This window comes from Sorghum bicolor, chromosome 6, assembly GCF_000003195.3.
Source record: "Sorghum bicolor cultivar BTx623 chromosome 6, Sorghum_bicolor_NCBIv3, whole genome shotgun sequence".
NCBI lineage: Eukaryota > Viridiplantae > Streptophyta > Magnoliopsida > Poales > Poaceae > Sorghum > Sorghum bicolor.
Window position 1 is genome coordinate 45,073,771 of NC_012875.2, and position 15,325 is coordinate 45,089,095.

Here is a 15,325-nt window from a genome sequence, read left to right on the forward strand (position 1 = left end):
TTCAAAAACCAACTACTAATAATCAAGGTATATATAGATGACTCGATAAACTATAGTGAAGATATATTTATATTCCTCCTTCGTACCCGCGGCAACGCGCGGGGAATCCTCCTAGTTGATAAGGTTACAAAGTGTGCACACTTCTAGCCTTGTTTCACCCCTACAACGCTCTTCGAGTGGTCAAGTTATACTTCAGTCAAGTTTATTGCTTTCATGGACTTTCCTCTTCAATTATATTTGAGAGATACAAGATTTTCATTGTGGCTTTATGACATGAGTTATTTCGACTATCTGATACTCAACTATTGATGAGCTCCTCACATCATCCCCAAATAGACAGTCAACACAAATTGTTTGAATTAGTGTCTAGAACCCTTTTCTCATTGCACTATTCATTCATGTCCAAAACCAGCAGAATAAATGGTTGCCATTAGCGGAGTTTGTTCCACTCTGCTTCGGGTCATACTCGTTTTGAGGTTTTCTATGCCCGTGCTCCGAGACATTTAGGAATTATGAACCCCTATGATTTTATTGTCCCAAATTTGGTTGATTGGTTGAAACAATGCTCTTTGCTGACTTCACTCTCATTCAACAACAACTATCTTGAGCTTAGGCTCACATAAAACATCAAGCGGACAAAAGGACGATTGGAAAGGCAAATTGAGGTCAATGATCTCGTCTATCTCAAGTTTCCACATGTTCAAACTTCGGTTGCCATGAGATCTCTACTACTAAAACGTTTACAGTCCAATCGTCCACAGGGTTACCGCTCCCGCAACCTCACCTGGACACTCCACATCATCGATCCGCGGCATCCTGACATCCCCAATCGGTGCTCGTGCCCGTCCCTCCTTCCCAATCGGCAGCGGCAGCTCCTTCCCACTCGGCAGTGGCGGTGCCACCTAGCTCTCAATCGGCAGCGATAGCCTCGCCCTTATCCTGACACCAAAGCTGCAGCTCCCGTCCGCCCCGCGCCTCTCCGCCCCACCCTCATCGACGTCGCTGCCAGGGTCAGGGCGCTGGGCCGCTGTCACCACTCGACGCCGACGCTGCAACACTCCTCCACCATCGCGGCCAACGCTGACACTAACCCCGACCCCCAGGTGACCAGGGAGTTGGACCGCAACCGTGGCGTCGCTCCTGCTCCTGGTTCACGCCGACCACCACCAGCAGCCGCCCCCACCTTCCTAAAGTCTCTGCGTCTCCCTCGAGGTGCATGGCTATCGGAGGTGCGTGGCCGCCCAGCAGCAGAAGACGCTTGAAGCTCCTGCCAAAGGTGTGTGGACACCGACAAGTAGCAGCTCGTGCCGGAGGTGCGTGGTCGCCGACCAGCAGTAGAAGACGCTTGAAGCAGCAGCCACCGCTGAAGTTCCACCGGAGGTGCGTGGCCTGATTCACCGCTGCCCTGAGCAGAGACATAGTCGCACACATTTCCTGATTCACCTCTCTGCCCTCATTTTCTAATGTGCGGATCTGAATTAATTGGCTTGATTCAGTGCATAACTAACACAACAAGTATATAGGGATTTCCTCTATGAACCTTAAGCCTTAAATCAAATCCGCACATAAAAGGTGAGTCTATAAACTCTATATTCTATAGAGGGATGTCATACTATTCTTTTTCTCTTCTTTTCCCCTCACCTCCAACTTGTAAATGATTTGGTCATTCCATGCTTGCTAAATTTGCCAAGCTGTCTTCTTACCAAAGAAGGACACTATTAGTAGCAGTATCCAGTAAACATTGTTGTCTTCTGATATCTGATCTCAATCTGGTTAACTTGCAGATAAGAACAGCCGTTCAGAAGCAGAGCAGCATGTTCTCTTCAATTATTTTTCCAGGATTCTGAATTTCTGCTAATTGTGAGTGAGACAGGTTTCCCAAGCTTGTATCCTTCTTTTATTTGATAAATAAAAAAGAGTTCTCCAAGCTGCAAACATATAACATATATCTCTTTCATAGTTTTGTTCATGCCGATTGGGAGCTCGCATTCTCTGAGTTTCATTGTCTTAATGTACATCTGACAGAATAATAAAATAGGTAGGTTTTCAGTTTGCTTCGGCTTATGAATTTAATTGGGTTAGTTTGTCTTGCTATTATAGGAAGAATCTGTCCTGATCCATGTAAAGTATGATTTCTTTTGGTTAACTACAATATGCATGGATAACATCACTAACATTAGGCAAGACAAGATCTAAGCAGGTCCTACAATCTACAATACACAAATAAAGCAACTTGATTCAGAACAAGTAGAATATTGCCAGTGCAAGTATATCTCTTTCAAAGCCTTGTTTAGATGTGAATTTCTTTTGGATTTCGCTACTGTAGCATTTTCGTTTGTTTGTGGCAAATATTGTCCAATTATAGACTAACTAGGGTCAAAAGATTCGTCTCACGATTTACAGGCAAACTGTGTAATTAGTTTTTATTTTCGTCTATATTTAGTGCTTCATGCATGTGCCGCAAGATTCGATGTGATGAAGAATCTTGAAAACTTTTTTGAATTTTGGTGGAAACTAAACAAGGCCTAGAAAATGTTACCTTCAAAAAATGATCATTTAATTAGAAGCAAGTATATAGGGATTTCAAATCTGAGCCTTAAGCGTTAACTCAAATATTATTTGACTGCAAGTCTGCGACCCGTAGAGGTGTAACCACAAGCAGGATACTGAGGATGTATTTGCTTATTAGCTTACTGAAAAATTTATCTTTTTTCCCCAACTCGTGACAATTAAAACTAGGTCACAACTCATATGTTTATGACATTGTAATCTTTTACTTTGCTACATGTAGAATAGTGCCCCACTGTTCATTGGTCAAGAAGGGGCAGCATATGAGCTTTTGATGAGCTCTCTTAAACTCCAGATTTCCATAGAAAATAGGTTTCACTCTGGAAGAAGTACAATACAGAACCTAGGTCTTCAAAATGATTTTGCGTCTTCAGTTTTTTATTTAAAAGATCCAGATTAGCTACTTCTTCTTTCTTTCTTTTTGAAAAATGTGGACTGGCTGCAAACTTATATTAATAAGGAGGACTATGAGAATGTGGAAGTAGCGCCTACAGGAGGCCCTTGGAGACAGATTGCCAACAGAGGGTTTAAAAACAAACACTAATTACTTAACGAAAGGTAAGATGACTAGGTCCTTTGAGCATTTTGCCCCTAGCAGTTGTATCCTGCTTGTCGCTATTCAGTGTAGAGTTTCTATTAACAGTAATATTATTCCCTTACGAATTGCAATTGCTGAGTATTTTCGTGATATGGGATACAATGTCAATATGATGGCTTGAATTGTTGCAATTTTATTGGCATGGCTTACATTTGTAACTCTACAGGATGAGTCGATGGTTGGCATTGTCATGGTGATGCTTGATGCCGATCAGTTAGCATAACCAGCTGCCAAAGCAACTACAAAAATCAGATGTAGAATAAATTTTGTGCTCAATATAATGATATTGCAACTAAAGGTATTTTTTAATATCTTGGTATGGCCATGTTTAGTATACCTATGGAGCTTTTACTGTCTAAAGTAGGGAGATGGCAAGCAGTTCACTTTCCTGAGAATGTATCTATGTGATTAGATTGGTTTAGTGGACTAGATAAAATTCTCATTTTGAAAGAAGTGAAATTCATTCAACAATTTTGATATATTTGGCAAGCACATGCTGACCATCTTGACTTATGACACTTCGAACAAGAACAGTGCACTGAGCTTGCCATGTATTGTGGTTGCATTATAGTACATGAGTATAATAGTAACATACATCTAAACTTAAGTTATCATGATATTATTTTATTCCCGTTGCAACGCACGGGCATGATCCTAGTCAAATAAAAAATGGGTATTGAAATCCTATGGTCCAGTCCATTAAAGATTTTGAAACGTGTGAGCTCAGTGGCATATCAATTAGAGTTACCACCAACTATGGAGATTCACTCGGTGATGCATGTGTCTGAAATTAAACAACATAATCCTCCACAGACACAAGTTAATATTGATTTTTCATCAGTTTCAGATTCCCCAATTCCTTTGATGGTTGTGTTGGATATCTCTGCTTATTCTAGTGGTCGAGGCAACTCCTACGAAGTTGGAAGTGCGCTAGGGAAACTCAAGGTGACACTCAAGATGAACATGATATGAAGCATCGTTGTCCTGAGAGGCACCAACTTGTGGTCAAGCCGCTTCTCAAGGGAAAGGGGGTGTCATGTGGGTCTTTGATGAGTGGGAAAGTGGCCAGGCTTGTTTAGTCCTTGTTTAGTTGGTGAAAAATTTTAGATTTAGCTACTGTAGCACTTTCGTTTGTATTTGACAACTTTATCCAATCATAGACTCTCAAAAGATTCATCTCGTAAATTACAAACAAAGTGTCTAATTAGTCATTATTTATCTATATTTAATGTTATATGTATGTGTCTAAAGATTTGATGCGATGATGAATCTTAAATTTTTTTAGGATTTTGGGGCGAACTAAACAAGACCTTAGGCTCTGTTCTAAACTATATAAAAAAGGAAGGCCACAGGCCCAGTAACTCGGCGCTGCGTCACCTATATCAGCCATGGTTGGCTTGTAACATAAACCAAAGAATTTTGTGGATAACTATTATACCTGAACCAAAACATCCACCCTCCTCGCGGAATCCAGTCGTGTCTGATATCCTCATCTGATTTCTCCCCAAATTCCTACTGATTAATTACTTCCCAAGCTCCATTCTAGCTTCCTAGGTTCACAAAGCTGAGGTACACATGTAGGGTGGACATCTTGTCTCAAATCCAATCCATCCATCGGCGTCGCCTGGCCTCTTGCAGCTAACATACCTATAACAAAAAGAACAGCACAACGTTTCGTAAACCACCTGAAATGGTCGTCCAAATCACTGGTCGTGGTTTTTCGTTTTGTGTGTGTGTGTGTGTGTGTTCAAGCATCTCATCTGGAAGGAACCGTAACGTCAAAAAAAAAAAAAGGTTACAAGAAAAACCTTAATACGAAATCCTAATGAAGTTGCTTATATAATCGGTGGTTCTTACTCCATATTGATCGACAAGAGCATTGTGCTCCACTCCACATTGGCCGGTCCTTAACACAACGAAAACGAATCAAGGCATGCAGCGCATCTATCCAAAGTACAGTATTAACGTATACACAAACACAACTTGCTGTTCTTAAAGTTCTGTCGCCGACAAAACAAGCTCAGTAGCCACTTCTGCTGCCTACAGCGGCCAGACAGCACACACAGCAGTAGTGCCCTCTCCAGGTAGCTAGCTGCTGCCGCTACGCATTTTCTATTCTTGCCATCGACCAACCCAGCAGCGGAGAGACGGAGAGACCAAGCAGCCCAGACCATGGGCACATCACAAGAGCAAAGCGCGGCAACAAGGCCCACAGGGCATCGCCCGCACCGCGCACCGCCTCCGATCCTCCGCCGCAGGCCGCAGCTTTTGTCCCGCCGGCTCCTCCGCAGGCCGCGCTGTCTGGTGCTCCCCTACGTGCGTGCTCGTGCCGCCACGCCACCAACGCCGGCGGCAATAGACGTGCATGGTCACGTAGGATAGCCGTAGCCGCAGGCCGCAGCCGCAGCAGCCAGCAGCCCCCCTCCCCGGACGCCAAAACCGCGGCAGGACAGGACAGGACGAGGACACGATCGAGCACTCCCCATCGCGCCGGTCGGCTGCAGCTCCGAGTGGTACTCGTAGTCTCGTACTCGTGCGCGTGCGTCCATTCCATGGCGGCGGCGGCGGCGGCGTTCACGCGCAGGAGGCACGGCGCGGCGGCGCCGGGGGCGGAGTGGGCGGCGGTGTCCGGAGCGGGGGCGTGGCGCGTGGAGGAGGTCGGGAAGCACCAGCTGATGCGGCGGACGGGGCTCCCCGCGCGCGACCTCCGCGGGCTCGACCCGGCGCTGTCGTGCCCGTGCAGCATCACGGGCCGGGACCGCGCCGTCGTCGTCAACCTGGAGCGCGCACGCGCCGTCATCACGGCCACCGAGGTGCTCGTCCCGGCGCCGCGGGACCCCGCCGTCGCGCCGCTCGTCGGCAACCTCCTCGCGCGCCTGGCCGCCTCGCCCACGCCGCCGCAGGCCTCTGTACGTCCGTCCGTCCGTCCGCCGCCCTGCCCTCCTCCTTGTCTTTCGATCGGTCTCTTTATTTAGATTGGTCGTTTCATGCATGGACTGCTCGCTGAAGCAAAAGGTTCGATTTTTTTTGTTTCCATGGAAGGAGGAGGACGAGGCGGCGGAGAACGGAGGTGGTGCGTTGCCGCCGAGCTCCGGTGGAGTAGGAGGCGGCGGCGGCGGCGGCAGGGACGACGGGCAACCGTCTGCACGACGCGACAAGGCCCTGCCGTTCGAGTTCAGGGCGCTGGAGGTGTGCCTCGAGTTCTCATGCAAGTCACTAGAACAAGAGGTGCGTGCGTGCTGTCCTGTTCGCGGTCAACGCGGTCAAATCACTGTTTGCGTGCAGGGCTCAAGTCAACTGCTGTTGTCTGACTCTCTCATGCTGTTTGGAATTTCTTCAGACTTGCACACTGGAGAAGGAGGCGTACCCAGCCTTGGATGAGCTCAGCTCCAATGTCAGCACTCTCAATCTTGAGCGAGCGAGGCAAATCAAGAGCCGTTTGCTTGCCATCTCCGGGAGAGTTCAGAAGGTAATTAAGCTCCCTCGACGACCACTGACGATAGTTGTGAATGTTTTTCGTGTTGTTATGTGCTCATGTTAATTACAGCACTGAAAGTGCCATTGTGCCATGCATGCATGCACATTTTGGCAGGTCAGGGACGAACTGGAACACTTGCTAGACGACGACGTGGACATGGCCGCCATGCACCTATCCGACAAGCTCGCCTACTACCAAGCCGCCGTTGATGGCCGCTCAGCGAGATTCGACACCAACAACGAACCGAGCGAATTCGACGAAGAGAGGTACCCAAAGCTGATGAACTCCAGTTACTAGAACAGTGCCCTCAGTGTCAATATTGCAGGGGCCGAGAAGAAGACGAAGAAGGCGAGGGGTCGTTCTCTGAAGGCGGCAATGGCAATGGGACCTCCGTCGTCGGCTTCACGCCCAAAATCGACGAGCTGGAGAACCTTCTGGAGGCCTACTTCGTGCAGGTCGACGGCACCCTCAACAAGCTCTCCACTGTACGTACGCTAGCTGTGACGCTGATCGATTTCCCACATCGTCCATTTCTTGGCTTGCTTCTTGCCATCCTGAACGTACTCGCTCACCATTGCTGGATCGATCGCCATGGCTCTGTTGTTGTTTTGAAGCTGCGCGAGTACGTGGACGACACGGAGGACTACATCAACATAATGCTGGACGACAAGCAGAACCAGCTGCTGCAGATGGGGATCTTGCTGTCGACGGCCACGCTGGTGATGAGCTGCGCCATCGCGATCACGGGCGTCTTCGGCATGAACATCACGATCCCGCTCTACACTGCCTCCACCGAAGGCGTCTTCTGGGAGGTCACCGGCGGCATCGTCGGCGCCACCGTCGCCATCTACCTCGTCGCCCTCATCTTCTTCAAGAGGAGCGGTATACTGCAGTGATCGAGCCAGTGACATGCATGTCATGCATGGCCATGGGAAGAATGGACCATCGTCTGTTCTTTTTCCTTTTGATAATAGATCGAGAGATGATCGTACTTGCTTTGACGTGAGCTGAGGAATGCAAATGCGAACATGGGATGGCGAGAGAGGAAGATCGAGGCACTGACCTGCTATAAGCCTATAAGGTTTCTGTGTTCATGTCTCCCTTGCTGCGCTTTTATCTAGTCGCGGAAGTTTGGGCAGTTTCTCGTCACAACACTTGTTTTGGGAGAAGTACCAGAATACGGTTTTTTTACCCCTAAAGCACATGACCTCACAATGTGAATCACAGAATTCACATTAAAATTCGTGTCCAGTAGGAGGGATATTAGAAAACTATCTTTTTTTCCGCTGGTCACGAATCTCAGAGCGAATCCTGTGGTCCACATTATGCCTTTGGGGCAAATTTTACTTTGTCAGAAGTATAGCGTCAGTCGCAGCAAAGCGTGAGATTAACATTTAATTTGTTTGTCAGATTAATAGGAGACTGATTGTCTTATCCCAACATCTCTTTCTATATTCTCTATCTCCATCTGACTATCTCCTCTTTATATCCATCTCTTCTCTTCTCTGTTGCTTCTATATCTATTCTATTATCATCTATAATCTGTTAAGTGTATATATATATATATATATATATATATATATATATGAGAGAGAGAGAGAGAGAGAGAGAGAGAGAGAGAGAGAGAGGCAGACACAACTTTAAAAGAACGCAACATTCTTGTACTCTCACTTAGAGCATGTCTAACAGATAACATCACGTCTCCAACCAATACCAAAAAGCTACCATATAGAAAATTGAGATGTCTCACCTAACCCATTATTACCAATACCTAAATCTTTTGAACACATTCCCATCTCCTTCAAATGTATGAGTTTGGGGGGCATCAAGTGAAACTTTAAATGGGGTCTACATTAAGTGTTAAAATAAACCAGTGACAATTCAAACTATAATGTATTGAACAAAAAGAAAGTATAGTATGGACTAATGGAAGACAAAGAATTGATTAGAACTAGATATCAAGTACCCACCTCCTTGATTCGCAGGTGTCCACACGCGGAAACATGATACGTGTGAAAGAATTAGGAGACCTGACTGCCTATCTTGGCTCGCCATGGGTACATGTTATTATATAGCCTCAGCCAGGCCTTAACCTTAACAACCGAGGAAGATACGAACTCTAGATACGATGCAGAGTTTGCTACATACTTCCTCCGTTGTGTAATATAATATATTATAGCGTTTAAAGTTTGTCGTTAAATATAATACATTATATAGGACCAAAACTAGTTTTACATTAAATACTTTCCACTTATCAACCAATCATCATTAATCATATTGATAATAGCGTCGGATTAGGAAATAAAATGAGGATACATACATCTTTTATGTTCTCTCTTATTTTGTCTTAAAATTCCTAGAATTTATTATATTACAGGGCAACGGTAGTACTTGGCAAACAAGAACATCTAGCTACCCAGGTGCACTCCAACCATATCACGCAGGATATGTTTGCTTACAGACAAAAGATATCTAGATCATATATCTATATCGTATTCTAACAGCCCCTCTCCAATCTACTATCCTTTGTTAGATTTAGATTGCGCTTGAACTATTTAAATTGCCAGACTGCCAAAGGTTTTGTAAATCCATCACCGACCTGATCCTTAGTTGATATCAACTTGACTTGCAGCAATTTCTTTGCTAATCTCTCTTGAACATAATCAAAACCTATATCAATTGTCTTGCTTGAGCATGAAAGACAGGATTAGCACCCAAAATTATCAAACCATAGGCAAGACACTTGATGTTGTTTTACCCCAAAGTTCCTTTAATAATTATTCTATGCATATATACACTAGTAGAAATATGCACAACTATGACAAAATTAGTAACGTACTGTCACACCCCAAAATTAAAATATTAGGTTGTGCATAGAAAACACTAACTAAAATAAATGTTTTGATATTTGGATAAAATTTCTAATGTCAGTAAAAAAAATAGCGTCAATTAGTTATATGAAATACATCTTTAAATTTTTCTAAATTTAACTTGATGGGTTTTTGCTTGATATGATGTGATGTGATGCTTGTTTGTTGTTTGACTTTGTGTTGTAAGTGGGTAGAGTTTTAGAACGCGCTTAGTAAGTTATTGATCTGTATCCTACGTGTCTCTATCTTTTTCTATAATCGAGCCTCTTCTTTCTTGATCTTAATCTTTGATTTAAAGTTTTTCATATTCTCTTATTCTACCCTAAATCATTCTTTTGAGTTCATCTTTCATCAACCGATCTATAAAAACTTTTCGAGAATTTTTCCATCTTTTTCGGGAATTATTTCTCGCTTTTCTGTGAGCATAATCTAATTTTTAGATGCTCCTAGATATCTTTTCATGAGCTCTAAATACCTTATTTGGGTTCTTCATGTTCTAAAATGTCTTTAAGAATTTTCTCCAAAATTTTGGAGCCTTTGGAGTATTTTTCGGGGCTTAAATATCAATTCTGGACTTATCAGGAATTATTTTAATCCCGAAAATAATTAATTCCGAAAATAATAAAATATCTCGTTTTTCCATCAACCCAAAACCCTAACACTATATATATGCCGGCATAGCCCTCGACGCGCTGATTCCGAAAGTACAGCCGATTTTTCGAGCCGCCGTTCCTATCGTCCTAGATCTAAAGCCGAAGTTTCGAAACCTAGAGCTCCGGCAAACTTCCGGCGAAGGTTCGGCGAGCTTTTCCGGTCACGTTTCTCATCTCCGGTGAATTCCGCTTCCATCATGAGGTTCGTTTCGTTGCCCTCTACACCGGCACGCCATTTATTTTGCGAACCCATCCCGTTTTGATCGATTCCCTAACCCATCTTCTTCTTTTCCGGCGAACCTCCATTGACGCTTGTGAAGTTCTTCGTTTTCCGATTGTGCAGGATATCTCCGGCCACTCCTTGCGCGTCCTGGTCTTGTCCCCGCGTGGCCTCATGCCACGCTAGTCCTAGAAGCTCGCGCCCCTGTTTGTTTGTGCAGAGCAGCAGGCCGACATGCTACTCGTGACAAGCAAGGGGAGCAGCCCTAGCTGCTGGTCCTGCTAGCCACCTCCACATGGTGTGCTGCGGCGTCGGCCGGCCAGCAAGCTCTACGGCCGAGATCCCTCCCTCCTGTGCGTGGTGCAGCAGCAGCCTGCAGTGGCCATGGAGGTCACGTCCAGATGCATAACGTGGAGCAAGGTAGAAGATGATTATATTTACGGCTTTGCCACTGCTTGCTCAATCCCCACCGTTTATTCGTTTTACGTTCGTTTCGAGTAATTCAAGTTATGTTAGATTCATATCGACATGCTCTACATAGTAATATAAACTTTTATTATGCAACTCAATTCTAAATTTATTAATTTAAAGGTAATTTGTTTAATAGCTTTCTAATTAAATTCGACCTAGGGTTATAATTACCTTTTGTTGCATTATGACTGTGTCGAGTTTAAGCTATGTGTTAGCGACGATGTTTAACATGTCTCACATCATTGAATTTCATAAGTTAAATTTTAATTTAATTTATGCTTACGCAATTGTATTTCTAATTAAAAGCATAATAGGTTTATATTTTGGTCCTTCATAAATTAATGTTAATTTAACTAATATTAATCTTTATGTCCTTTGAATTATAATATGCTTAGTTCAACCTTAAAATATAAGTGCTTTAATTTAGCTGTCATATGGTTTTATACGTAAAGCTAAACACTAAATTGATTATTATACTTGTATCTAGTTTTATAATTAAAAATCAAAATAGATTTTATGCTTATGTATTTTATATATAAATGATTAACATGATTAGTTGCCAACACAATTATATTCCTAAATTATAATTTGTCCAGTCTAAATATGCATATTATACTCGATTAAATGTTGTCATATGTCAATTTGTATTTACATGTTAGTGTTGAATTGGCATAAATGATATCTAAATATTTATAAAATAAAATATGATTAGTTTTAACTTGACCTTTGAAAATAAATATGCTAACATTAATCTGAATTAATAATTTTTACATTATTTTGTTTACTTAAATAAATCAAATATGTAGGCTTCTCTTCTATAATATAAAACTACCATTAATCATTTCTTTTAACGATAGGTTCGGTTCCGGTGCTTCTTGTGATCTTGTAGCGTTGATTCTCCTTTAGTACGCTCTTTTCTCTTGCGTGGTGTATTGTTCTTAGTTGCTTTTATTTTTTGCTTGTATGTTTGTCTATGTGTGGTGTTTGATACGAGTAGACAAGAACCGTTTGTGGGCGCTGAAGATCAGAAGGTGATGACCGAAAGCTGAAGGTGTGAGAATTGAGCAAGTATTTAAGACAAATATAACTTGGGATCATCCTTGTTACCTATTCACTTAAGTACACATATATATCATATGCATGCTATCACCTTGTCGACCTTAGCAAAATCATAGATGATTGTCACCTGTATTCCTTGCTACCTACTTGATATGCATTTGGTGTAGATGTGCTAGTGCTTTATATAATCCATGATCTTGTAAGATGATTAATAGCTATGCAATGAATATAAAAGAATGACAAATAACTGTATGAGATCTTGTCTGTACGTGATCACCCGGGATAACAGTGCAACCATGAGGGCTATAATGGCTCTGGCTTTATCTCAGTATGAAGACCTTTTCTAGCTTATTAGAGGTTACCCGAAAGGGCGGAGGGGCTGGACCGTTTTGGGTATAGTGCGAGCCCCTGTCCCTATGTGTATAGGCTGCGCGTCATTGTGCCATTTGGAAGAGGGGTATCTATATCTGCGCGCAAAGGAAACCTTACGGCCCTAACATGTTAGACGAACTTTTGAAAGGCTTCATAGTGATCCCTGCCGACCTTCCTTGGTAGTGGGTTAAGAGGTCGACGGGCCTCGGGCGAAAGGGTAAATCATGACTCATGGATAAAGATGTACAACCTCTGCAGAGTGTAAAACTGGTATACTAGCCGAGCTCACGGTCAGGAGCGGCCTTGGGGACATCTACATTAAGATGATGAGCTTATTATGTTATTATGTTCATTTGATTATCGTTTATGCTATGGGTTAATTATGCTTACACTTGATCATGTGATTAATGGATTATTTATGCTACCTTGATATTTGATATCCAATGATTAAACATGCTATCCACTATTAAAAGCTAAATGCAGTCAAACCAGTGTCAGCTATTTGAGCCTCATGAACCCCTGGTTGTACTTGTTGAGTACGATATGTGCTCACTCTTGCTATTTCCCACCACTTCAGTTTACTAGTAAGAGTTGAGCAGAAGAGCGATGGAATCATGAAGGTGTTCTCAGGATACAAGAAGTGCTAGGCATATGTTACCCCCAGTCAACCGTCCCTGTGAAGATTGAGCCTAAAGATTAGTTACCGTTCCGCGATACTCTGATGTAAGTGTTAATTATAAGTATGTTTTCGCTATATAACATTGTTTCTGATACTGTTCCTTTCTGTTGTTGTATGTGTGGACTTCCTGGGCACACATATAGCTAGCCTGGTTTTGTTTCTTAAAACCGGGTGTGACAGAGTGGTATCAGAGCAGTGTTGACTGTAGGACATATGCCTAGGTAGCACTGGTCGATTAGAAAAGTCTAATTTGGTATAAAAACTAATTTTCCACCTCCTTGACCATTGATTTGACTATTTCTCATCCTTGTCATATTGTCTCTCCTCCTTGAATAGCTTCCTTTGAGCTATTTCTGTTTATCAACTTGGCCTTTATTTACTTGTCTTACTTAACTTTTCAAAACTTGCTTTATTCAAAATTCGATGGCCTTTCATCATGTCTAACCCGCCCTTTAGGATGACCACCATTATTGAAAAAACGTATAGAATCGATGATGTGTTGTGTGCCTGTCTTGGTTGTGTGATGCCTGTGTGTCATCTCTGTTCATGTGTTACAAAGGAGATCTAGAAGGTACCATCTTGAGAAGTAGCTCAATCTTGTTAAGTGGGGTAGCGTCCGCTACCATCAACTATCTCAAGTTTCAAGACATGAAAATCTAATGTTCAATTTTATTCTTCTTGTATATCTCTTTCTTGTATATCAAACTTTATCTTTTCTACCATCCATCGTCATCTTCTTATGCTCTTTTGTTGGTCTTTGCTCCTTGATCGTTTACTTCATGTAATATAATGATCTAAAGGTCAACTTCATCTTTCTAGTGTACTTTTCTTGTCATCAATTTTTGTGTTTCTTGTGACCAACCAATATTTTCTATTTAACCTTTGTCCATCTACAGTCATCCTATCATCTCTTATCATAGAGCTCAAAATAACCTTGAAAAAAACAATCTTCATTCTTCTTATCAATCCTTGCTAATTTATAATCTTTTATCATAAACCTCAGAAATCTTGAATTAAGGAATTCTGACCACTATAAGATGTATCTTTATCTTTTATATTATCTCTTATTGACCTTTACTCCTTGACTTTAAACCTCATAATGTGTCACCATTTATCTAATTCTCTTAAACCTTCCTTGACCCTTCCTTGACCTTTCCTTTCCACCTATGCTAATATATAATCCTTTGATCTCATGTCATAAATCCTGAATAAATCTTGAGAATAAATCTTTGCAACTTTCGTTAATGCTTAATTCCTAAATCATATCTTGTCAAAAGTCTCAAAAGAACCTTGATGATCTGCTTTATCATTGTCTATAGTCTCTTCGAATCTCGGGACGAGATTCCTATTAAGTGGGGTAGAATTGTCACACCCCAAAATTAAAATATTAGGTTGTGCATAGAAAACACTAATTAAAATAAATGTTTTGATATTTGGATAAAATTTCTAATGTCAGTAAAAAAAATAGCGTCAATAGTTATATGAAATACATCATTCTTTAGATTTTTCTAAATTTAACTTGATGGGTTTTTGCTTGATATGATGTGATGTTTGTTTGTTGTTTGACTTTGTGTTGTAAGTGGGTAGAGTTTTAGAACGCGCTTAGTAAGTTATTGATCTGTATCCTACGTGTCTCTAGCTTTTTTTATAATCGAGCCACTTCTTTCTTGATCTTAATCTTTTATTTAAAGTTTTTCATATTCTCTTATTCTACCCTAAATCATTCTTTTGAGTTCATCTTTCATCAACCGATCTATAAAAACTTTTCGAGAATTTTTTCATCTTTTTCGGGAATTATTTCTCGCTTTTCTGTGAGCAAAATCTAATTTTTAGATGCTCCTAGATATCTTTTCATGAGCTCTAAATACCTTATTTGGGTTCTTCATGTTCTAAAATGTCTTTAAGAATTTTCTCCAAATTTTTGGAGCCTTTGGAGTATTTTTCGGGGCTTAAATATCAATTCTGGACTTATCAGGAATTATTTTAATCCCGAAAATAATTAATTCCGAAAATAATAAAATATCTTGTTTTTCCATCAACCCAAAACCCTAACACTATATATATGCCGGCGTAGCCCTCGACGCGCTGATTCCGAAAGTACAGCCGATTTTTCGAGCCGCCGTTCCTAGATCGAAAGGGTAAATCATAACTCATGGGTAAAGATGTACAACCTCTGCAGAGTGTAAAACTGGTATACTAGCCGAGCTCACGGTCAGGAGCGGCCTTGGGACATCTACATTAAGATGATGAGCTTATTATGTTATTATGTTCATTTGATTATCGTTTATGCTATGGGTTAATTATGCTTACACTTGATCATGTGATTAATGGATTATTTATGCTACCTTGATATTTGA

At 41.9% G+C, this 15,325-nt stretch overlaps 1 protein-coding gene and 1 long non-coding RNA gene across 3 annotated transcripts; both read left to right on the plus strand.

The window, feature by feature from the left end:
• LOC110436186 lies at positions 683–4,361 on the plus strand. Of its 2 annotated transcripts, none has more exons than XR_002453922.1 (4): positions 683–1,380; positions 1,785–2,038; positions 3,333–3,464; positions 4,008–4,361. It is a non-coding gene; the product is annotated as an uncharacterized LOC110436186 (long non-coding RNA). The 2 variants fall into 2 exon arrangements; XR_002453923.1 differs by having other exon boundaries at positions 693–1,380; positions 1,785–1,860.
• On the plus strand, positions 5,592–7,825 carry LOC8080297 (putative magnesium transporter MRS2-D). The gene is made up of 6 exons (XM_021464028.1): positions 5,592–6,062; positions 6,292–6,394; positions 6,507–6,635; positions 6,759–6,910; positions 6,970–7,129; positions 7,259–7,825. The coding sequence occupies exons 1-6, from the start codon at positions 5,719–5,721 to the stop codon at positions 7,538–7,540; spliced, it is 1,170 nt and encodes a 389-aa protein (XP_021319703.1). The 5' UTR covers positions 5,592–5,718; the 3' UTR covers positions 7,541–7,825.

Bases quoted from the DNA above. Each gene is read 5' to 3' on its own strand.
- LOC8080297 (XM_021464028.1), top strand. From the start codon at position 5,719: ATGGCGGCGGCGGCGGCGGCGTTCACGCGCAGGAGGCACGGCGCGGCG. The intron at 6,636-6,758 runs GTAATTAAGCTC...ACATTTTGGCAG, and splicing joins TCTCCGGGAGAGTTCAGAAG to GTCAGGGACGAACTGGAACA. The intron at 7,130-7,258 runs GTACGTACGCTA...GTTGTTTTGAAG, and splicing joins CCCTCAACAAGCTCTCCACT to CTGCGCGAGTACGTGGACGA.